Consider the following 22,858-nt stretch of genomic DNA (forward strand, 5'->3'; position numbering starts at 1 on the left):
AACTTAGTATTCTGTGTTCTTAGCAGATTATCAAACACTGTTAAAGATAGTTTGCATGATACCATTTCATGTGGATTCTCTGCTGAAAGACTATAATCCTAGTGCTTGTATTTCAATGACTTTATATATAAACAGTCAACTTGACCTCTATTACATGAGATATTCAGATTTACTTTATCTAAAATTAAATTGCAGCTCTTCAGTCCATGGAATTCTCCTGGGAAGAATAGTGGAGTGGGTAGCCATTCCCTTCTCCAGGAGATTTACCCAACCCAGGGATTGAACCCAGGTCTTCTGCACTGTAGGAAGATTATTTACCATCTGAGCCAGAAGACAAGCCCTACATTACCAACAGTGCTATTTCAATGATACATTTATGAAGTATTCATTTATTTGCAGAATTCTATCCACATGACCAATCACTGGGATAGGGATTGATATATGGTTTAGAGGGAATCTTGGGGTGGTTCAGGATCTACTGAAAGAAATTTTTTTTTTTGACTTGGTGTGAACTCAGGAAGATGCAGGTCTTCCATTTTCTACTAGCAGTGATCCTGCCACCAAACATGGCCCAGTATCTAAGAAACCTTAAAGAAGAACAGAGCTGATTCCTAATATCTGTCAAGCACCTGTATCAATCACTACCTGAAGCTACTGTACACCTGACCTTGCATGTAAGTGAGCCTAAAATTCTTTTTTATGTTCAAGTCCATGAGTTAGGTTGGATTTCACTTGCAAACCAAACAGACCTAATGGTCTCATTCATGGGGAATAAGGCAGAAAAGAGACTGTAGACAGGACAAGTATAAGTCACTGTGTATTTATTTGATATTCAACACACCTCCTTTTCCAGAGAGAAAAGACACAGTCTGAGTTATCCCATTTTAATAAATCCCCTGCTTCTGGCATCACATCCTGAATTTGTATGTCCAGTAATCAAGACTTGGTACCATCACACACAGTAAAATTTTCCCTGAGATTATAAAGCTGTGCCTTTGTCCACAGAATAGCTTTCATTCCGAGACTCAAGAGAAAAATTGGAAAAGGGAAGTCTTCTGTTGGTGGGAGACAAATAACAGAATTCCTAAGAAAAAAGGTGTAGCATCAACCACACCACTAATTCATATTTCCCTGTCTGTGAACACTTATTCTTTCAACATGTCCAAATATTATAGAAGGAAATTACACATAAAGAAAATTATTCTCAATGTTGTGTGCAGAGCAAGTTGGCTTATGGTAACCACCAGAGTTATCTTGATGCCTCATTGTCCAGTAAAACACGGAACTAGAGAGGTACAGACAGCCTTCCCCAGTGGCATATGGGAAAGAGAAAAACCCAGACAAGGATGATGAGAAAAAAACTGTTTCACACCTTACACATAGTCAGGTCTGTGACATCTTTCAAATGGTTTGAAATCAAAACAGGTCATGATCCTCCCCACATAGGAATGCGGACAGGTTTAGTGGATTATTGTCTCAAATCAGCAAAGCATAAGGCCAACAGACATGCATCCTCCGGTCTTGGCACACTGGGAGTCAGTTCTGAAGGCAAAACAACTTCGCCAGGAAATCACCCTCCTGAGTTGCAACGACTCAGGTGTGGGAAGGAGCCGGCTCACTGGGATCAGTCGCCCTGAGGAGGTGGTGTCAGTCCCCCACCCACAACACCCTAGAAGGGCATAATGAAATGACTGTGTTCCCTAGAGGACTCCCCTTTTTAAAAATAAACAATCAAAAGTTTCCCTAATATCACCTGCATTCAACAGTGGAAGAGGGCAGTGGGTCCCAGGCAGGGAGAGTGGGAAAGGAAATGGATCTCAGGCAAACACACTTGAGGACAAGTGATGGAGAGTGTGTGGGCCTCTGAGGCTGGAAAAGAGAGAGGCAGGCTGAGTGTCAGTGCTTGGGGCATGTGCAGGCATCATTCTATGGACATCACTCCATGGACACAAGGCTCACAAATCTCTCTTCGGCTCTGTGGTACTTCAGACAGGCATTCTCCAAGTCTCTCAGGAAGCCAGGAATTTCACTCTGCAAAGGAAAGGAAACTGTCACTTCTATGCCCTCACGGTGTTCACTCTTGATTCTTCAGGAAGTGGCAAAGATAATGAAGATGGCTTTTGGAATGATAAATATGACAATCGGGCCCCCGAGCAGATTTCCACAGAACGCGGCCACAGATGATGACACAGGTTAAGACACGAGGCACTGGTAAGGCAAGGTGGCCACTGTTGTAAGACCTTGTGCATTTTAGCTTTTGCTAATAAAAAGCAAAGATATTTATGAGATATCATATTATGAAAGAAAAAGGAAGGTAGAAGATGGGATTCACTTGGGCTGTGGGACTCTTCCAAAAAACTGAGAGAAAGGACTTGCTTTCCAGAATTAGAAAATGGTAAAGATGGGGGTGGGCAGGGGGATGAAGCAGGATATGTGATCCTCTAGTTAGCATCGAGCATTCAAGAATTTCCCCAAATGTTGTCTTATTTAATCCTTCTCTATAGAGTGGGGATATCCACCTCTATTTTTTGGAGGGGAGAAACTGATGGCTTGCCTAGGTTACACAGTCAGAAACAAGGTCAGGATTCAAAATATCTTGTGCTTGATTCTAAATCTATGTGCTTTTTCATTCCCCCAGGGAACTGGTGACCTCTCCAGTCAGTAAGTAGGACCTTACAAAGCAGACTGAATGGCAGGCATGATTCCAGGTCCTAGACAGTCTCTACTGATCCGGGTCAACTGGGGCTCCTGCTCCTCAACAGAAAAAGAAAACAAGAAAAAAACTGGAAGTTTTCCCAGGCTTGGACATGTCTCACTGCCTCCCAAGTCAGCTTGGCCTAACTCCTCCATAAGCAAACAGAGGGCCCGCAGCACCGTTGTTCCTACAGGGAGCAGGCTATTGTCTGGAGGTTCCAGAGAGTGATCCTGATGAGATCATGGTGGGCAAGCGGGGAGGGCTGGCATTGCAGGTAAAGATTCTATGTCTTTTGTCCTGGCTGCTGTCCTGGATGTTGGCAACTCCAGTCCTAACTAGAGTCAGTCAAACAAGCTGCATGAGGCCTGACAGTGCATCTCTCCAGACTGCTAAATTAACATCTGCCAAACACACCTCCCCTGATGTCTCCTGGGATCTTACCTTGGTGAAATTGTTAAGGATCCAGAACGGAATTTGGCCACCTGGGTTATTGAAGTAATACATGAAAACTAGAGAGCGAAAGAAAGCACAATTTACAAGAGGAAAAACAGAGCCAAACCCCTGGAAATACCCAGGCTTATATTCAGTCCAGAAATTAAGGAGGGAAGTAACACTGAATTCAAGTGAACTCTTGCCTTATGGGAGACTTACACATATACATTTAGGAAAACAGCCCAGGCACATTCTGCTCCTTTTTATTAAAGGCATGACTAGTGCTATTAATTGATACTTATTATCTATATCTAAATGGGATATATCTCCCATTTAATTATTTCTCTCATTAACTATCTGAATTATAAAAAGTTGATAAAATTGAATGCCAGTTTATAAATAATAAAATGAAGATTCAGAAGAGTAAAGTGACATGTAAAGGTGGCCCATTTAACACACGTCAGAACTAAGTTAAGATTTTACTGCTGCTTCAGGGTCACATCCATTCCAGTCTGGCAGATGGCTGCATTGACCCCTCCCAGCCTCTTTCCTGAGGCTGGAACTCAAGGCAGACAGGTTCCGAGTCCCTGGGTTTTTGCTGAGGAGGAGCTGCCTCCCCAGAGGTGGCCCCACCAGCCCTCCTGCCCACCCCTGTCCAGCTTGTGCATGTACAGGACCTTCCCAAAGTGAGTTTCTAAGCCTTCTGGTTCCCTTGGATGTTTTGGTTTCATCTGGACAATGGAGTCAGTAAAGAATGGACTCATCAGATTTAAACATCCATCTTGCATTCTAGCCAAGCTTCTGGGGTGAATTGAGTTTCATTTGGTTCTTTTGCACCCATGCCCAGTCTCTGACCTCAGGGAAAAAGCATCCTGCATTTGATAGGCCTGCAATCAGTGTGGCCTTCACATGGGTGGCCCAGGTAGATGCACCAACATATGCCCTGTATTTACCTTCGCTCCTCCAAGAGTCATAGCTCTGGATTGCCAGGCTCTGCTTGTACTGCTTCACCCTGATCATGCCCGACTTCTCTGAAAACCACGGTACAGAGATGCTCTGGGCCAGGATCATGTGGACCTTCCGCCCTTCAAAGTCCAGCTGTCGCCGCTGCCTCACATAGACACACTACACCACCAGTCAAGGCACAACATCAAGGCCAGCATGTCAGACGAGCCAGAAGCAAAGGGACATGATTCTGTTCCTCCACTTGGTGTTTGCTCCCTTATACTGTTACATCACTTCCTGTCCTTCTGCCTACCTACCCTGCAAAACCATGGCTCCTCCCACCTGGAGTTCTCATTTGAGAGCACGCACCGAGAACATCAGAGAGAGACTGGAGCAGAATCTCACTCACTAAACAATGGGGTTATTGCTCTCTGTCCTCCCCCTAGGCCCCAATCACTGATATCACTGATTTCTATGCACAAAGGATGGTCAGGCAAGGTTGCTTACACCTGGCAATCATAAGAAGATGCATAATATTTGAATAACCAAATATTAGTAGGCAGATGTCCTCGCTGGGTCTGGTTCACGAAGAATCGCAAAAGTCATTTCATCTCAGTAAACACTCACAGACCAACCACTACGTCTATGACACTATTACAGGGAAGATAATTCAATTTTAAGAAATGGCAGGAGTCACCACTTATTGAGCCCTTCCCGTATACATACATCCTATGCTTTACATTGAACACCAGTTCTGATCCTAAGAAAATCCCTTTGAGTTTGGCATAAGTCCCGTCATCTTACAGATGACAAAATTGAGGCTCAGAGAAGTAAAGAAACTTGCCAAAGATCCCATAGACTAGCTGGAGGGCTGGAACCTGAATTTGAAAACAGATCAGGCTCTGAAACCTGAAAAGACTTTCATAGCTGCAGGTGACTCAGCTCTTTAACGTGTTCCTTAGACTTTCTAGTGACAGAATTTTGGGTTTCACAGGGTAAGGAGTGAAAGCCTAAAATAATCCAAATAATCACTCTAAGTGCAACACAATTACACTTACTATAAAAGCCAAAACCAGAGCCCAAGGGCAACTCAGAGGCTCTATAGCCCTTACTGTGGTCTGCCCCTCCCCCAGGCACCCTGCAGGATAGTTTATGGCCCCCACTCTCTACTTACTGATGCATAAATTTCTTAAATGTTTTAGGGAAGGAATGATGTTGTTTTGGCTCTGAATTTCCTCCCTCCCAAGCCTTTTATTTTTTCCACAGCAAATATTCTCCCACAACTTGCTCAGCTCATGTGATAGACTTTACCTGAGACTCAACTGAGGAAAAATTAGCTTAATGTATCTATTACAATTTGACAGAAGTTTTTGCAGGGTTGCAAAGTCCAGTGTGTGACCTAGAAGCCCAGGGAGGTGAAGGGCCTTTTCCAAGGTCACACAGCAAACCAGGAGTGAGCACACATGCAACCTGAGAGCCTTCCCTCCAAAACTACTGCCCTTTTTCTCTACACTGTTCTCTGTGCTCAAAACCTGAACAGCCCTGCAGATACAGAGACTGAGATACTCATCATGGGATTGAATGGCATTGGAAAGACAACGCAGCAGAACTTCAAGGAGCCCCAAGTGTCTGCTCCCAAGAACACCCCCCCACAGGGTCCTGTGAGGTCAGAGTTCGCTCTGGTCCAGGTTTGCTCTGGTCCAGATCACTGTCTCTGAGCACAGCTGGACCTGGGTCCACACCTGCATCTGCTGCCCATAATGGTGAGACCCTGCCGAGAAGCTGAGCAGAGTTCTGAACGTCCCTCTGCCTCAGTTTTCTTCCCTGTCTGAGGGGGACGATGGCTCCTACCCTGCACAGTTTTGACAGGATGAGAGAAAACCATGTAAAATCTAAGAGAGTGCTGCTGCTGCTGCTGCTGCTAAGTCGCTTCAGTCGTGTCCGACTCTGTGCGACCCCATAGACAGAAGCCCACCAGGTTCTGCCGTCCCTGGGATTCTCCAGACAAGAACACTGGAGTGGGTTGCCATTTCCTTCTCCAATGCATGAAAGCGAAGTGAAAGGGAAGTCGCTCAGTTCTGTCCAACTGTTAGTGACCCCATGGACTGCAGCCTACCAGGCTCCTCCTCCATCCATGGGATTTTCCAGGCAAGAGTACTGGAGTGGGATGCCATTGCCTTCTCCGAAAATCTAAGAGATTAAGTAACCACAATTGGCTGAAATACATACCACCTATATACAAACTACCTAGCAGTCTGTGGGAATTGTGCCAAGAAATAAACCTTATGGAGTCTGTAATGTGGCCGAGCCAGGGTAACCAATCACACAGGAACAATACCCACACTCACCTCCACACCCCCTCTCTTTCTAGAGCACAATTATTCAGGAGTATACAGGCTTACAGAATGTTACAGCTGGAAAAGATTCCAACAACCATCCAGCAGTGGTTTCCAAGCAGTTTTTGCTTGTTTTTTAATTCCACAGACTCTTTGTTAAAAGAATCCTTTATGGAAATGCAGTGTGTAAAAATTCAGCTTCTATGACTGAAGAGGACAGTAGAGTTGAAATCTCACCTGTCCCCACCCCTGTTTCACCCCATCCACCCACACAGCAAATGTCCATCAAACCCTCCCAGCCTGGCCCTACCCATTCAACTGCTTCTAATTGAGGAGAATGAGGGGTAAAAAATACGCACCCAGTGTCCAGAGCCAACATTCAGGAAGGTGGGAAGGCGGAGAGCGCTGGAAATGTGGGGCCAGCATTGCAGCCTCCAGTCGGCTGCTAACCATCTGCCTGTGTGCGTCTGTCACCTGACTTCTCCGGGTCCCTGCTTCCTCCTCTACAGACTGAGGGAGGGCATTGGATACTCTTCATGAAAAGTTTTTTCAGGTCCTCAATTCTGATGCAAAAAGAGTTCCTAGAAATGTTCTCAAGAAAGTATGAGCTGCCTTCCCACAATTACTGTAGTAATTGTACATGTAGTCAGGCCCAGAAATCACACCCTGAGGTCTCTGAAAGCCGCACAAGAAGCAATAGCTTTAGCAGATGCTTGCACAAGAGTAAAAGACAGTGTCGTCCACACCTCCTGGCCATGCCACCATTGGGTGACAGCCACAGGCACAGAAACACCAAGAAAGCTGATCAATGTTGAACCAGGATGGGCTTCTCCGTTAGCTCAGATGATAAAGTATCTGTCTGCGATTGGAGTCCAATCCCTAGAACCAGAAGATCCCCTGGAAAAGAGAATGGCTACTTAATCCAGTATTCTTGCTTGGAGAATCCCACAGACAGAAGAGAATGGCAGGCTACAGTTCATGGGATTGCAAAGAGTTGGCCATGACTGAGGGACTAGCACTTTATTTTTGGAAAGGATACATCTCTGTTGGACATGGGAAAAGGGTACCTCATTTGCCAATAGACCGCTTCTTCTCCATCGACTTTTATTTCACGGAGTTCTAAAAAAAAAAAAAAAAAAATCAAATGATGTTATTGCATCTGGAAGTCTCTTTGGCTTCAATTAACAAGAAGTGTTGATATGAGAACCTTGTAGAGGATGATAAACCACTAAACCAGAAGGCACTGACTTCCAGGAAAAGTCATTATCACTGAAAGCTTGTTGCCCAGGAACAGTCTTTAGTAGACTTAAAAACACATTAAATATAAAAGAATCCAACAAAATTCGTTCATTGGATGCTACAAACATTCTAAGGTAGAATGTGATAATAAAATTAGGCTCCCAAAAAATAAAATTTCAAGTTATTAAATCATGGTAACCATTGGATGGCACTGCAATACCAATAGTTTTGCTGTTGTGACCTTACTCCTCACCTTAAATTTATTGACATATTACAAGTATTCTGGGACTGAGCAATGCTGTTTAGTGTTTACAGTTGTTTAATGAAGGTTTCGGCAAGATTAGTGTTCTTCTAAGCAGGAAGAAGCTCGACTATGCTAACATTATGCTACTTGCCTCTCTCCCATTTTGTGTTATACTACAGAGATAGGAACCAAATCTGCATAATGTCCACCATGCTTTTGTGTGCAAATAACATCAGCTCAAGGAGGAGGATAGCAAAGGGATACTATGAAGTGCACAGCCTCTGCCCTCAAGCTGTGTGGGAAGCTTCTAACTAACCATATAGAGGAGTCAAGCTAAGACTGCTGAAAGAGCCAAGAGAGCCCCTTGAGGAGGTGCTGACAGCAGAAATGTGTTGTTTAATTCAGCTTCTGAAAGAAGTAAAACATATTAGAAGCAGACTATGGAGTAAAGAACTTATCAGTACATTACTACAAGAGGCTGCAGATGCCCTTGAAAGGAAGGAAAGGAGTGGACATCCATTGCTTTTGCCTGCTCTGCTATGACTCTCCCCTTCTTGCCCCAGAATCTCTTTCTCCTTCAGGTCATCACCATTCCCCTCCTTCTCCACAATGTGGTTTAAGCAGGACTGACTCAGTGTTAAATTCAGGGCTGGGAAAATGAGTCAAACATGATCACAGCAATTAGTTTAGGGAATACATGCGTGGATAGTCTTGGCTTACCACTCTAGCAAGCTTAGGCCCAAAAGTGGTTTTGTAAAGGCTCTCAGGAAGCTCAGAGAAGATCTAGGAGGAATAGAGTTAGGTTAGGAACCTCAGGATTGCCCCAGAGAAGTCAAACTACTGCAGTCTCTGGGCCATACTCCATAGTGCAGACTCTTAATGCCAAGTACCACACATCAGAGGCTCTGCCAGTGTCTACAGCACATGACTGAACCACAACTGCTAGGAAGATGAGCAGAGAATGTGTGACTTCTTCCTTGAATTAGTGGGCATCACAATGCCCCCTAAATAGTAAGGGTATTTGATAACATTAAGTGACCCCAAACCATGACAAACATCCCCAAGAAATAAGCACATGATCCATGCTGAGGCAATAGGAGTCAATCCTGGGAATCTAGATGCCATAAGTAGGAATGTTCCTGTCCTTCTGTGGTTGTGTACATGGTTAGAATGTAAGCCTACATCTCCTGGGCTGCCAAGACACAAGAATCTGCCTGAGATTGTGGTCAACACAAAAGAAAACAGTCAAGCTGGAGAAATGAAGTACTGAATACAGCTGTCCTGGAGGCCAGATACTCATTGATTTTCAATGTCGTGAAACAATAAACTCTTTCCTTTCCTTAGACTGCCATTTGTTAGCTTTTCTTACTTGCAAACAAAATTCTTGACCACAACAAGGGTCTACCAGGATTCCTGTGCCCCTCAGCTAGCTGTGTATCTATTTTACAGTGACTGAGATGGCAGAGACCATTGTTCACTCTAAGTGGGAAAAAGATACCTTATCTATTCCCTCTATAACTCTCTATCACTTATAGGAAAAATCTAAGATGTGTAGCCAGGTGGCCAGCCTAGGCCCTTGGGGCTAATTCCAATTCTGCTACCACAACTATGCAAGAACACAAAATTGCTCATGGTTGTTTTCCTTTTTTAACATTTCATGTTGTTTCAGGTATTTCTCATTTTACTAATGCTGTTATTTGGGCCAAATGTCCTTATTCCACTCACCCCCCTCACCTCTCACTTCCCCATACACATGTATTCTTGCCATTTATAAAATTTCGATTCCATTTCTAAAGCAAAGTTCAAACATGACCTCTTCCAAAAACCCTTTCTTGAATATTCAGGTATGTATATCCAGGTATATATCAGGATATACCTGGATATTCAGGTATATATACAAGATGACAACAAACTTGCAGTAAGGGCAAATTATCACATTTAAGCCCAGCACTTCAGATATTTAAGCCAAAATTTTAAATGAAACATAATATAACTAAACTTATTGCATATATAACATAACTAAACCTATTGCATTCTACTGGCTAGAGTAATAGGAATAGATTCTACTTTCTAATAATTTTTTTAGATCAAGTGTGACTCACCTTGAACATACTGGTCCCACTGTTTTCTATAGTCTAAGTCCATATAGACATCTGCAAGTAGGTCTGGTGGAGATCTCACAATACCAGTGACCTTATACTCATAAAGTCCAGTCGGCTATAAAATGAGAGCAGAGAGAAATAGCCTGTTGGTTCTCGAGTTGCTATTACACAGCACATGAAAAATGGTTGTTTGTATGTCATTCCTGAGCCCCTCTCCTGTAGACTTGGTGATGCAATGCTGAAAAAGCAGGTGAGGATTCTGCTCTCACCACCTTTGCCACTGGAGGTGACAGCTACCCAGGTAAAGTAAAAAGGGTAGAAGAGAGTTATGTGATAAATGGTGTCTAGTTTTGGTGGGCTGGTTATTCATCCTATTCCAGTTTTGGTGGGAATTGTTTCTGTATTGGACTAATCAGAATTTTTTTCTAAATAGCAGAAGGAGCCAGCTATGGGAAAATTAAGAAAGACCATTCCTGGTTGGGAAAGGGCCCTCAGGTTGATTCATTGTCTTACTCAAAGAACAGAAAGTCAAGGGGTCCAGAGAACTGTGATGGGGGACAGTCAGAGAAGCAGTGGGGGCTGGGTCCAAAGGGCTTTGTGAACCAAGGTAAAGGGATAAGAGATCTTATTCTAATTGCTATGGAAAACAAATGAATTAATTAAAACAAGGAAATAATTTTTTAAAACATGGTTCTTGCTGCTTGAAAATAGATTATAAGGGGGCAAGAAGATGGGTTAGAAGACCAGGGCAATGATCCAGAGAAGAGATGTTGGTGATTGGACAAAGAGGTAACAGAAATGATGGGGAGAAGTTAGTGATTTAGGGACACATTTTGAAGTAATGTTAACAGGAATTGCTGACAGACTGGCTGTGGGGACAGAGAAAGCAAAGAATTTTTAAAAATTCTTATAACATTTGCTTAAACAACCAGGTAAATAGGAGATCAATTTTCTAAAACAGCTAAAACTTGCAGAGGTGGTGATCTGACGGCTGCAGGGTAACCAAGAGCTCTACTGTGAGAATGTTGAGCTTGAAATGCTTATTAAATATCCATGTGGAGGTATCATATATGCAGCTATCATCCAAGCTTCAGATTATTTTAGATAACCATAGAGAGAAATGAAATTCAAAATATTGTTTTACTAATTCCAACACAGAATTTTTCATCAACTGCTTCCTTTTTTCTATAAGCAACTCATGTATAGAAAAGAATGAAAGGGGGGAAGAAATACCAACTTCAAACCATACTAGTCCCTTTTAATTAGAAAAGGGCCATTTTTAGATTCCTAAGTACAAAACATATTCCTTGTTTTCATGTTAAACCATATTCTGTGAGGATGTGGGCTGGAGTGGATACACTCCACTCTCTGTACAATGGTAGCTAAGAATTCCTGAACTTCACCTTGACTAAAGACTATATTGTTAAGGTTAAACTAATGACTTAATTAATTTCAGTGCAAAAACTAATAAACTAAACAAAGTGAACCTTTTAGATGGACTCATACTTCCAGTTGCTAATGCAGTGTTATTGACTAATCAAACATGAATGACCCATGTTCTTAAACACTGTCCCAGGGACTTATGTGAAATCAAGGGGTAAGCATGGAAATCTTTCTCGAGATTCTGAGGCTTCAAGGGTCTCCTGACTCAGGTGGTATAACAATAATTCCCAGTTGAGGAATCTCAGATGTAGGTGAAAGTACCTGGCAGGGAATGGAAAGTAAAATTGAAACTGAATTCATAAGGAAGTGTCAGCTTTAAAAGTAAATGGCCTTATACCAAGTGTTTCCAACCAGCAAATGACAAGCTGGTAGGTCTGACCCCTTTACATGCTCTGCCATGGATACCCCAAAGAAGGGCAGGTTAAGGTAAAAAATATCTCCTTCTCCTCCTCCCTCTCCCCTCCCTCTCAAGGATGGGAAGACAGTGAGGGTTATAGACAACACACATCTACACTCACACAGCTTTGGGAGAGAGACAATTAGCTGCTCTTCAGGAATAATGTAGCCCCATTTTCTACATACAGTGAGCAAAGGGGATAATTATGTGTAGAGATTATGATCTTTCCAACTTCACATGAGTTAGCTTTGATTATTTGGATGAATTAAGGCAAACTGATTCCTCTGGGAATGTTTCCCTTTCCTCCTAAGTGTATTGATAATTATAGCTCTTAGTGACTTCAGTCCTGTAATATCACAGAAAAGGAAACAGAAAGCCCTGTAATAAGACAAAAATAGAATGCTGTGATTTATGTCAACACCGTAGAATGAACTATTATGATAACTTCCTTTAAACATTCCCTTCATGGAAGGGCTGAAAAATGCCAGAACACCGAAGAAACCAAATGCTCAATGACTCCTTTCCTAGTCTATCAGTAAATTTTTTTTTTTTAGGTAGTTAGCAGCCTCACTCAAATTTGGATCAATGCACTTTTTTAAACCATCATTTCTTTTAAAAGAGAAATTCAGCAAATACAATAACATTTTCATTCTGTCACTGAAAAAATAAAGTGAGTTTTTATAGTTATAAAAATAATTCTTAATCATTAAGAAAAATTATGAAATGCCCAAAGTAACAAAGTTAAAATGGCATGCAACTCTATAATTCACAAACACCTAATTGCAATATTTGACATATTTCTCCTTTTTGCAAAATATTTTATTGAAACAGTTGGTTTACAATGTTGTGTTAATGTCTGCTGTACAGCAAAGTGACTCAGGTATAATATATACCTATATTCTTTTCCATTGTGATTTATCACAGGACATTGAATATAGTTCCCTGAGCTTTACAGTAGAACTTTGTTGTTTATCCATCATGTATACGATAGTCTGCATCTGTGAATCCTAAACTCCCAACATTGAATATAGTTCCCTGAGCTTTACAGTAGAACTTGGCTGTTTATCCATCATGTATACGACAGACTGCATCTGCTAATCCTAAACTCCCAATCCTGCACTCCCTAATCCTTCCTCTTCCCCTTGGCAACCACAAGTCTGTTCTACATATCTGTTAGTCTGTTTTTGTTTCATAAATATGTTAATTTGTTTCATACTTTAGATTTAACATATAAGTGATATCGTATGACATTCATCTTTCTCTTTCTGACTTTTCCACTTAGTAGGGTAATTTCTAGGTCCATTCATATTGCTGAAAATGGCATTATTTAATTGCCAGCAACAGTGTAAGAGGTTCCTTCTTCACCACACCCTCTCCATCAGTCATTATTTGTAGATTTTTAATCATAGATTTTCTGACTAGTGTGAGATGGGACCTTGTTTGGATTTACATTTTTCTAATAATTAGCGATGATGACCATCTTTGCAAATGCCTGCTGGCCATCAGTATATCTCCTTTGAAGAAACATCTATTTAGGTTTTGTTCATTTTTCTATTGGGTTGTACTTTTTTGTTACTGAATTGTAGGAGATGTTAAATTAAGCCTTGTTAGTCATATCATTTACAAATATTTTCTCAGAGTCCATAAGTTGTTGTTTTGTTTTGTTTATGGTTTCCTTTGCTGTGCAATGTCTAATTAAGTCCCATTTGTCTATTTTTACTGATATTTCCATTGCCTTGGGAAACTAACCTAAGAACACATTGATATGACATGTCAGAAATGTTTTGCCTCTTCTAGGAGTCATACAGTGTCTTGTCTTATATTTAAAGTTTTAAGCCATTTTGAGTTTATTTTTGTGTATGGTGCGAGGGTATGTGCCTACTTCATTGATTTACATGTGGCTGTCCAACCTTCCCAGCACCACTTGCTGAAGCAATTGTTCTTTACCAGTTGTATGTCCTTGCTTCACTTATCAAAGATTAATTTTCCATAAGTATGTTGGTGTATTGTTGGACTCTCTATTCTGTGCCATTGATTCATATGTCTGTTTTTGTGCCAATACCATATGGATTTGACTACTGTAGCTTTGTAGTATTGTCTAAAGTCTGGGATGGTTATGCTTCCTGCTTTGTTCTTTGTCCTCAAGATTGTTTTGGCAATTCTGGGTCTTTTATGGTTCCATATGAATTTGAGGATTATTTTCTATAGTTCTGTGGCAAATGTCATGAATATGTTGATAGGTATTGTATTAAATCTGTATATTGCTTTGGGTAGTATGGCCATTTTAACAATATTAATTCTTACAATCCAAGAGCATGGGATATCTTTCCATTTCTTGGAATTGTCTTTAATTTTCTTTATTAATGTTTTACAGTTCACAGTGTATCTCTTTCACCTCCTTGGTCAGGTTTTACCTCCTAGATACTTTACTTTTTTGCTGCAATTTTTTCATTCTCTTTCTGATATTACATGTTAGCATAAAGAAATGTAACAGATGTATGTATGTTAATCTTGTATTCTGCTACCTTGCTGAATTCATTTATAAGTTCTAACAGTTTGTGCAGTGAGTCTCTATGGTTTTCTACATGCAGTATCATATCATATGATATGCAGTATCATATCATATCATTATATATGATCATATATCATATATAACAACAATTTTACCTCCTCCCTATCATTTTGAATAGGTTTTATTTCTTTTTATTGTCTGGTTTGTATATCTAAGACTTCCAACACTATGTTGAAGAGAAATGGTGAGAGTGGTTATCCTTGTGTTGTTCCAGATTTTAGTGGAAAGACTTTCAACTTCTCACCCTTGATTATTATATTGGCTGTAAGTTTGTCATAAATAACTTTTATTATGCTGAAATATGTTCCCTCTATACTGACTTTCACAAGAGTTTTATCATAAATGGATATGAAATTTCACCAAATTATTTTCTTGCATCTATTGAGATGATCTTGTGGGGTTTGTCACTTTTACTGATATGATGTATCATAATGATTGATTTGTGTGTTGAAACATCATGGTGTCCTGAGATGATTTCAACTTGGTTGTGGTGTATGACTTTTTTTATTGCTGTTGGAATTGATTTATTAATATTTTGTTGGGAATTTTTGTATCTATATTGACCCAAAATATTGGCCTGTAATTTTCTTTTTCTGTAATATCTTTCTCTGGTTTTGGTATCAGAGTGATGACTTCATAGAATGTTTTTTGGCATGTTTGTTCCTCTTCAAACTTTTGGAACATTAGAAGAAGATTGGTATAAGTTCTTCTTTGTGTGTTTGGTAGAATTTAACTATGAAGTCATCTTATTCTGGGCTTTTGTTTGTAGGGATTTTTTAAACTATAAATCCTATTTCACTTTTAGTGATTGGTCTGATCATGCAATCTATTTCTTCTTGATTCAATTTTGATGGGGTGTATGTTTCTAGAAAGTTGTCTTTTTTCTAGCTTGTCAAATTTGTTGGCATATAATGGCTCATAGTCTTCTCTAATTTATATATACATATATTTGTGGTTGTTATTGTTGTTGTTCAGTTGCTCAGCCATGTCTGCATGCAACCCCCTGGACTGCAGCACATCAGGTTTCCCTGTCCTTCACTATCTCCCAGAACTTGCTCAAACTCATGCCCACTGATTCAGTGATGACATTCAACCATCTCACCCTCTATCATCCCCTTCTCCTCCTGTCTTCAACCTTTCCCAATATCAGGGTCTTTTCCAGTGACTCAGCTTTTTGCATCAGGTAGCCAAAGTATTGGAGCTTCAGTTTCAGCATCAGTCCTTCCAATGAGTTTTCAGGGTTGATTACCTTTAGGATTGACTGGTTTGATCTCTTGCTGTCCAAGGGATTCTCAATGGTCTTCTCCAGCACCACAGTTCAAAGGCATCAATTTTTTGGTGCTCAGCCATTTTTACTGTCCAGCTTTCATATCTGTACATGACCAGTGGAAAAACCACAGCTTTGACTAGACAGACCTTTGTTGGCAAAGTAATGTCTCTGATTTTCAATATGTTATCTAGGTTTGTCACTTTAATTTCATGGCTGCAGTCACTGTCCACAGTGATTTTGGAGCACAAGAAATCCAAATTTCTGTAGTATTGATTTTTATTTCTAGCAATCTATGGTATCGATTATTATTTCTCCTCTCTCAGTTCTTATTTTGTTGTATTTTTTTTCCATTTATTTTTATTAGTTGGAGGCTAATTACTTTACAATATTGTAGTGGTTTTTGCCATACATTGACATGAATCAGCCATGGATTTACATGTATTCCCCATCCCGATCCCCCCTCCCACCTCCTTCCTCCAGGACATGGAAGCAACCTAGGAAGCAACCTAGATGTCCATCAGCAGACAAATGGATAAGGAAGCTGTGATACATATACACCATGGAATATTACTCAGCCATTAAAAAGAATTCATTTGAATCAGTTCTAATGAGGTGGATGAAACTGGAGCCCATTATACAGCGTGAAGTAAGCCAGAAAGATAAAGACCAATACAGTATACTAATGCATATATATGGAATTTAGAAAGATGGTAATGACAACCCTATATGCAAAACAGAAAAAGAGACACAGATGTACAGAACAGACTCTTATTTTGTTTCTGGTCTTGTTTTCCATCTTATCTTCTTGGTGGGTATGGCCAGAGGTTTGTCATTTTTTTTTTTACCCTTTCAAAGCACCAGGTCTTGGTTATATTGATTTTTCCTGTTTCATAATCTCTATTTTATTTGTTTCCTCTCTGATCTTTATTATCTCCCTCCTTCTGCTGCCTTTTTAGTTTTGTTTGTTCTTTTGCTTTTCTAATTCTTCTAGGTTAATGTTAGATTGTTTAACTGAGATTTCTTATTTCTTAAAGAAGACCTGTATCACTATGAACTCCCTTTTAAGAATTGGTTTTCCTGCATCCCATAGACTTTATATCATTGTGTTTTCATTATCATTTGCCTCAAGGTATTTTTAGTTTATTCTTTGATTTCATCATAACAAATTTAAGATGCTTGAAATAATTTATATACTCTTAAATTTGTTGAGGCTTGTCTTATGACCTAATATGTCATCAATCCTAGAGAATTTTCAAAGTGCAATTGAAAATAATGTGTACTTCGCTTTTTGGGAAAGTAGACATTTTTCTTTTAAGTAAATAGATACTTTTACATGTTACAAAATGGAAGTAATATAATATAAACAGGCTATGCTATTTTAAAGAATACTACTTTGAAGCTTGGAGAGATAACACTTAATTTATTTATGAATTATTTCTGTTTCCATACACTTCTACAAATGTGAAATATTTTTGAAACAACTATTCCATATAAACATGGACAATAATGACAATTTTTCCTTCAGAAAACAGGAAGTTTTAGTAGAGATATATTTTAGGGTAAATGATACTAACATTTTGTCTCTTTATAGTTTTTATAAGTGTTTACAAATGTTTAAGGAAATTATTTCCATTTTTGTATTCTCACCAGTAGCACAGGAGCATCTCATCAGGATTGGGTACCACTGTTTCTACAAAAAAATTTAATAGGTAAAGAGCATAAACCTTAGTTTTATTTGGCTAGTGTTCTCAGTATTAATGTGTAAGTCTCTTGCAAAGTATTGATATGTAAGCTCTGCAACACCTGTTGAAGATACTTGTCCAAGCATACTAACATTTCAATGACTCCAAACAAGCTTACTTAAGTGGTTCTTGGCTTTTCCTAAGGCTCCTCCAAAAGACCAGTTCTAAGAATGGCTCAGTTTATCTAAAGTAAAACACATTGCATGATTTTCTAATACTCTATTTATAGGGTATTTAATTCCCTACACTTCAAATAGTTAATGAATTGTTCAATAGTAAGGAATCAGTATGAAGCATATAATACAATTAGCAGAAGAAACAGAATATTTGTTAGAGTATGTGCTATCTTTCTTGCTAGAGAATCCCTATGGCCATGTGCATAGTTAATAACTATCCTGGTCTCCTATGCAGGTGAAGGCAAAAAAGAAAGTCACTCAGTCGTGTCCAACTCTTTGTGATCCCATGGACTATACAGTCCATGGAATTCTCCAGGCCGGAATACTGGAGTGGGTAGCTGTTCTCTTCTCCAGAGGATCTTTCCAAGCCAGGAATCAAACCCAGGTCTCCTGCATTGCAGATGGATTCTTTACCAGCTGAGCCACCAGGGAAGACCATATAACACCTCCTTCATGTTTTGAATACACGCAGGATATTAACAACCCAGCAGCTATTCTGTGGCTAAGAGACAGCAAAGAGGATGTGGCCTAAAAAGATTCAAAGAGTTTTACTAGCCATATTGGTCAGGTGATCCAGTGCCAGCAACTGGTGACCTCTAACTACTTATTAGGTGAGAAAAATAAACCTCATTTTATAAAGTCATTGTTAATGCAGTTTTCTTTTACTTGTAACTAAAAAGCAATCCTAATTATTTTGAGTAGTCCTTACTAACAATGAATTTTACTTCAGTTCTGTAATCCTGGAAGAGTAGAGGTATGAAACACTCACTCTCTTTGTGATCCAGAAAACAGCTTACCACAAAAAAGCCACCTTTTCCCCCATGATTTAGATGAGACTCACACACACACACACCTTATTCACCTATCACAAGGCCAAATACAGCACCTCTAAATGTCCTTTCATTGTCCCATAAATGATCACCGAAACAGTTTACTCCAATGATCAATCATAACAAAATGCTTGATAACCAAACTGGTAAACATATTTCCTTCCTTCAGGTCCCTAAACATGATCGAGCCTCAGCCTGAGCAGCATCTAGATGCTTCTAAAAATAAACTGGTTTCAGGCAACAAAAATCTCTTTTCTATTCTCCAGTCAGGCCACCTTCATATCACTTCCCCACACATGACTTCAGTTTTGTTGACTCTTGTCTATAAAAAATACCTTTCTGCCTCACTCCTGAGACACCCACAGATTTTCTGGTCAAAGTATGCTGCCTCAATGGACATGAGTTTGAACACGTTCCAGGAGACGGTGAAGGACAGAGAAGCCTGGCATGCTGCAGTCCATGGGGTCACAACGAGTCAGACAAGACTGAGCGACTGAACAGCAACAGCAATTCTACCTACTATAATAACCCCCTAACCCTTGGCAATAATCCTTTGAATGAAAGTTTTTCCTTACTAAGTCCAGGTTTGTTTTTTATTTGATATTACACTAAAGTACTGTTAAAAACTTTATATATAAATACTCTAATTATTAATATACTTAGTGAAACACTACTGACAGTTGTACGGTTACTTGTCCTAAAGCAGAATAAATTCTATAAGAGCCAATGCGTTTACATATGGCAAATATCCAAATATCATAGCGTTTGCATATGACATTTGCAATTCCCACATGAGAGTAATTCCTACAGAGGAGTAACCCCTACTGCCCCTATACCCTGCCACCTGACCTGGAAAAAGTCATCTCTCATTCTCTTCAATTTTGGTATTTATCTGCATTTATATCACTAACTACAAGACAGCCCCGATGAATCACGTCTTTCTAATCCTGTCAGTACACTGAATTTTCTTTGCTTTTAATAGAAGAGTTCATTTCTATTCCTCAGGGGCCAGGAAGTCTCCTCAATCCACTACTTTGGAAGATTTCCAACACTAGCCCTGTGGGGCAAGAGTAACAGGCTCAGAAGGTATGAAAAGCAAACGTTTTTTCATTAGGGAGAATCACTCCTAATTGCTGTAGCTGTCACTGGGAAGTGTGCACCATGACTGTAAGAAGAAAGACAGGTGACTAAAACTGATTCAGTATTTGATATCTCTTCAAAATCACACAGCAAGTTTAATACTGAAGGACTGTAGAGAGCTGGCTAAGATAACACTGATAGCAAATGCTCATTGAGTGCTTACTGAATACCAGGGCCTGGGCTGAGTGCTTTACAGGGGTCACCCTACTTAATCTGCACGATGAAAACATGAGAATGTGGGCCATTAGTAAACCCATTTAAAGACAACAAAATTGACGTTTAAGGACATTCTGAGAAATTCCTAGAAAAGTTAATTCTGTAGACACAGGAAGTAGCTTGGTGTTTGTCTGAGATTAGGAATGGGAACAATAAGAGATTGCAAGTGAGCAAGACATTTTTTTTTGAGGTTACACAAATGTTCCAAAATTAGACTCTGGTGAATGCTGCATAACCCCATAAATTTACTAAAAACCATTGAATTGCACACTTTAAATGAATGTATTTTATGGTAGTTAATAAATCTTCAAAGCTTTTAATTAGATATATATAAAATATATATTTTATATATATATATATACATATATATATATATATATGAAACTTATCCAAGTTTCATAACACACAGACTTGAAGTTCATTAGTTACAACAGAACTTGGACCTGAAGCCAGTCATGTGACAGTAGAGTTTAAAGTTTATTATTAAAGTTTATTATCCTGCCTCCAAAAGTCACTGACCTCTGCCAACATATTGTTAAATAAATATTAGGTTGGGGCAAAAGTAATTGCTGTTTTGCATTGTTGAAATTTGCCCTTTGATATTGGGATACATTCTTATATAAATGTGGTTATATTATACATCATTTTAATGTGCATTTCTCACTTTATGTTGTTTGCTAATGATTTATTACTTGCTGTTTATTTTAGATTTATTTTAGACTAGCAAAATTATGTTAGACCAAAACCAAATTAGAGTAATTTTCTTATTCAAGTTCAAAATGGGTCATAAAGCATCGGAGACAACTCACAACATTAACAAAGCATTTGGCCTAGGAACTGCTAATGAATGTACAGTGCCATGGTGGTTCAAGAAGTTTTGAAAAGGAGACAAGAGCTTTGAAGATGAGGAATGCAGTGACTCGCCATCAGAAGTTGACAGTGACCAATTGGGAGAATCATCAAAGCTGATCCTCTTACAACTACACAAGAAGTTGCCCAAGAACTCAGTGTTGACCATTTATGGTCATTCAACATTTGAAACAAATTGGAAAGGTGAAAAAGCTTGGTGCCTCATGAGCTGATCACAAAAAATTTGTCATTTTGAAGAGTCATTTTCTCTAATTCTATGCAACAACAATGAGGCATTTCTCAATCAGATTGTGACATACAATGAAAAGTGGGCTTTATAGGGCAACTGGCGACAACTAGCTCAGGGGTTGAAATGAGAAGAAGCTCCAAAGCATTTTCCAAAGCCAAACCTGCACCAAAAAAAGGTCATGGTCACTGTTTGGAGGTCTGCTGCTGGTCTGATCCACTGTAGCTTTCCGAATCCTGCCAAAAACACTGCATCTGAGAAGTATGCTCAGCGAATAGATGAGATACACCAAAAACTGCAATGCCTGCAGCCGGCATTGGTTTACAGAAAGGGTCTAATTCTTCTCCATGACAACTCCTGACTGTATGTCACACAACCAATGCTTCAAAAGTTGAATGAATTCATCTACAGAGTTTTGCCTCATCTGCCATATTCATCTGCCCTCTTGCCAACCAACTACCACTTCTTCAAGCATCTCAATGATGTTTTGCAGGGAAAATGCTTTCACAAGCAGCAAGAGGCAGAAAATGCTTTCTAGAGTTCTTTAAAACCTGAAGCTTGGATTTTTATGCTATAGGAATAAATAAACTTATTTCTTGCTGGCAAAAATGTGTTGATTGTAATGATTCCTGCTTTGATTAATAAAGATGTGTTTGAACCTAGTTATAAAGATTTAAAATACATGGTCTGAAACCGCAATTATGTTTGCACCAACTTAATGAAGAAAGCTGAAAGCCGAAAAATTGATGCATTTGAACTGTGGTGTTGGAGAAGACTCTTGAGAGTCCCTTGGACTGCAATGAGATCCAACCAGTCCATCCTAAAGGATATCAGTCCTGGGTGTTCCATTGGAAGGACTGATGCTGAAGCTGAAACTCCAGTACTTTGGCCACCTCATGCAAAGAGTTGACTCATTGGAATAGACTCTGATGCTGGGAGGGATTGGGGGCAGGAGGAGAAGGGGGCAACAGAGGATGAGATGGCTGGATGGCATCACCGACTCTATGGACATGAGTTTGGGTAAACTCTGGGAGGTGGTGATGGGCAGGGAGGCCTGGCATGCTGCGATTCATGGGGTTGCAAAGAGTCAGACACGACTGAGCGACTGAACTGAACTGAACTGAACAATAATGCATTGAAATGCACAAAGTTATAGCAAAGATAATTTATATTTTATCATTCCAACCATAGCTCATTTTAGTGAGAGAGGTGTTATAATTTTTTTTTTCCACCAAGGCAAGGGTAAACTAAACCTGTAATGGATATACTGGGACACAGATCACCCTCTCTACAGCTCACAGACAAAGGCCATTTAATTAAAATTAGGTGCTTCAAAACATATCTTCTCATTAGATCTCTGGACAAATTTGGAAGAGCAAGATTTATCTCCAGTGTATAGATGGGGAAGCTGAGACTCAGCTAGGGTTTTATGTTCATAAATCTTAAAATCATAGAACAATTAAGCATCCAAACTATACTTTAGACCAGAGGTTATTATGTCATGCTGGTTATTTTTAAACAGTCCACAAGCTAAGAATGTTTTCTATATTTCTAAGCAGCCAAAGAAAGGCAATCCCAAAGAATGCTCAAACTATCGCACAATTGCACTCATCTCCCACGTCAGTAGAGTAATGCTCAAAATTCTCCAAGTCAGGCTTCAGCAATACGTGAACCGAGAACTTCCAGATATTCAAGCTGGTTTTAGAAAAGGCAGAGGAACCAGAGATCAAATTGCCAACATCCGCTGTGATCAAAAAAGCAAGAGAGTTCCAGAAAAACATCTATTTCTACTTTATTGACTATGCCAAAGCCTTTGACTGTGTGGATCACAGTCAACTGTGGAAAATTCTGAAAGAGATGGGAATACCAGACCACCTGACCTGCCTCTTCAGAAACCTGTGTGCAGGTCAGGAAGCAACAGTTAGAACTGGACATGGACCAACAGACTGGTTCCAAATAGGAAAAGGAGTACGTCAAGGTATA

General features: G+C 39.7%; 1 protein-coding gene across 1 annotated transcript in view; it reads right to left on the reverse strand.

The window, feature by feature from the left end:
* Positions 1 to 902: 902 nt before the first annotated feature.
* The window catches only part of LOC122436957 (phosphatidylcholine transfer protein-like), a 33,997-nt gene continuing 12,041 nt past the window's right edge, over positions 903 to 22,858 (reverse strand). The window contains exons 2-6 of the mRNA XM_043461332.1: positions 9,994 to 10,108; positions 7,448 to 7,527; positions 4,081 to 4,252; positions 3,137 to 3,204; positions 903 to 2,031 (exon numbers count right to left, since the gene is read on the reverse strand). Of these exons, the coding sequence (XP_043317267.1) occupies positions 1,936 to 2,031; positions 3,137 to 3,204; positions 4,081 to 4,252; positions 7,448 to 7,527; positions 9,994 to 10,108 (531 nt within the window). The 3' untranslated portion in view covers positions 903 to 1,935. The remainder of the gene's footprint in view (positions 2,032 to 3,136; positions 3,205 to 4,080; positions 4,253 to 7,447; positions 7,528 to 9,993; positions 10,109 to 22,858) is intronic.

The sequence above is a fragment of the Cervus canadensis genome, chromosome 1 (genome assembly GCF_019320065.1).
Source record: "Cervus canadensis isolate Bull #8, Minnesota chromosome 1, ASM1932006v1, whole genome shotgun sequence".
Classification (NCBI taxonomy): domain Eukaryota; kingdom Metazoa; phylum Chordata; class Mammalia; order Artiodactyla; family Cervidae; genus Cervus; species Cervus canadensis.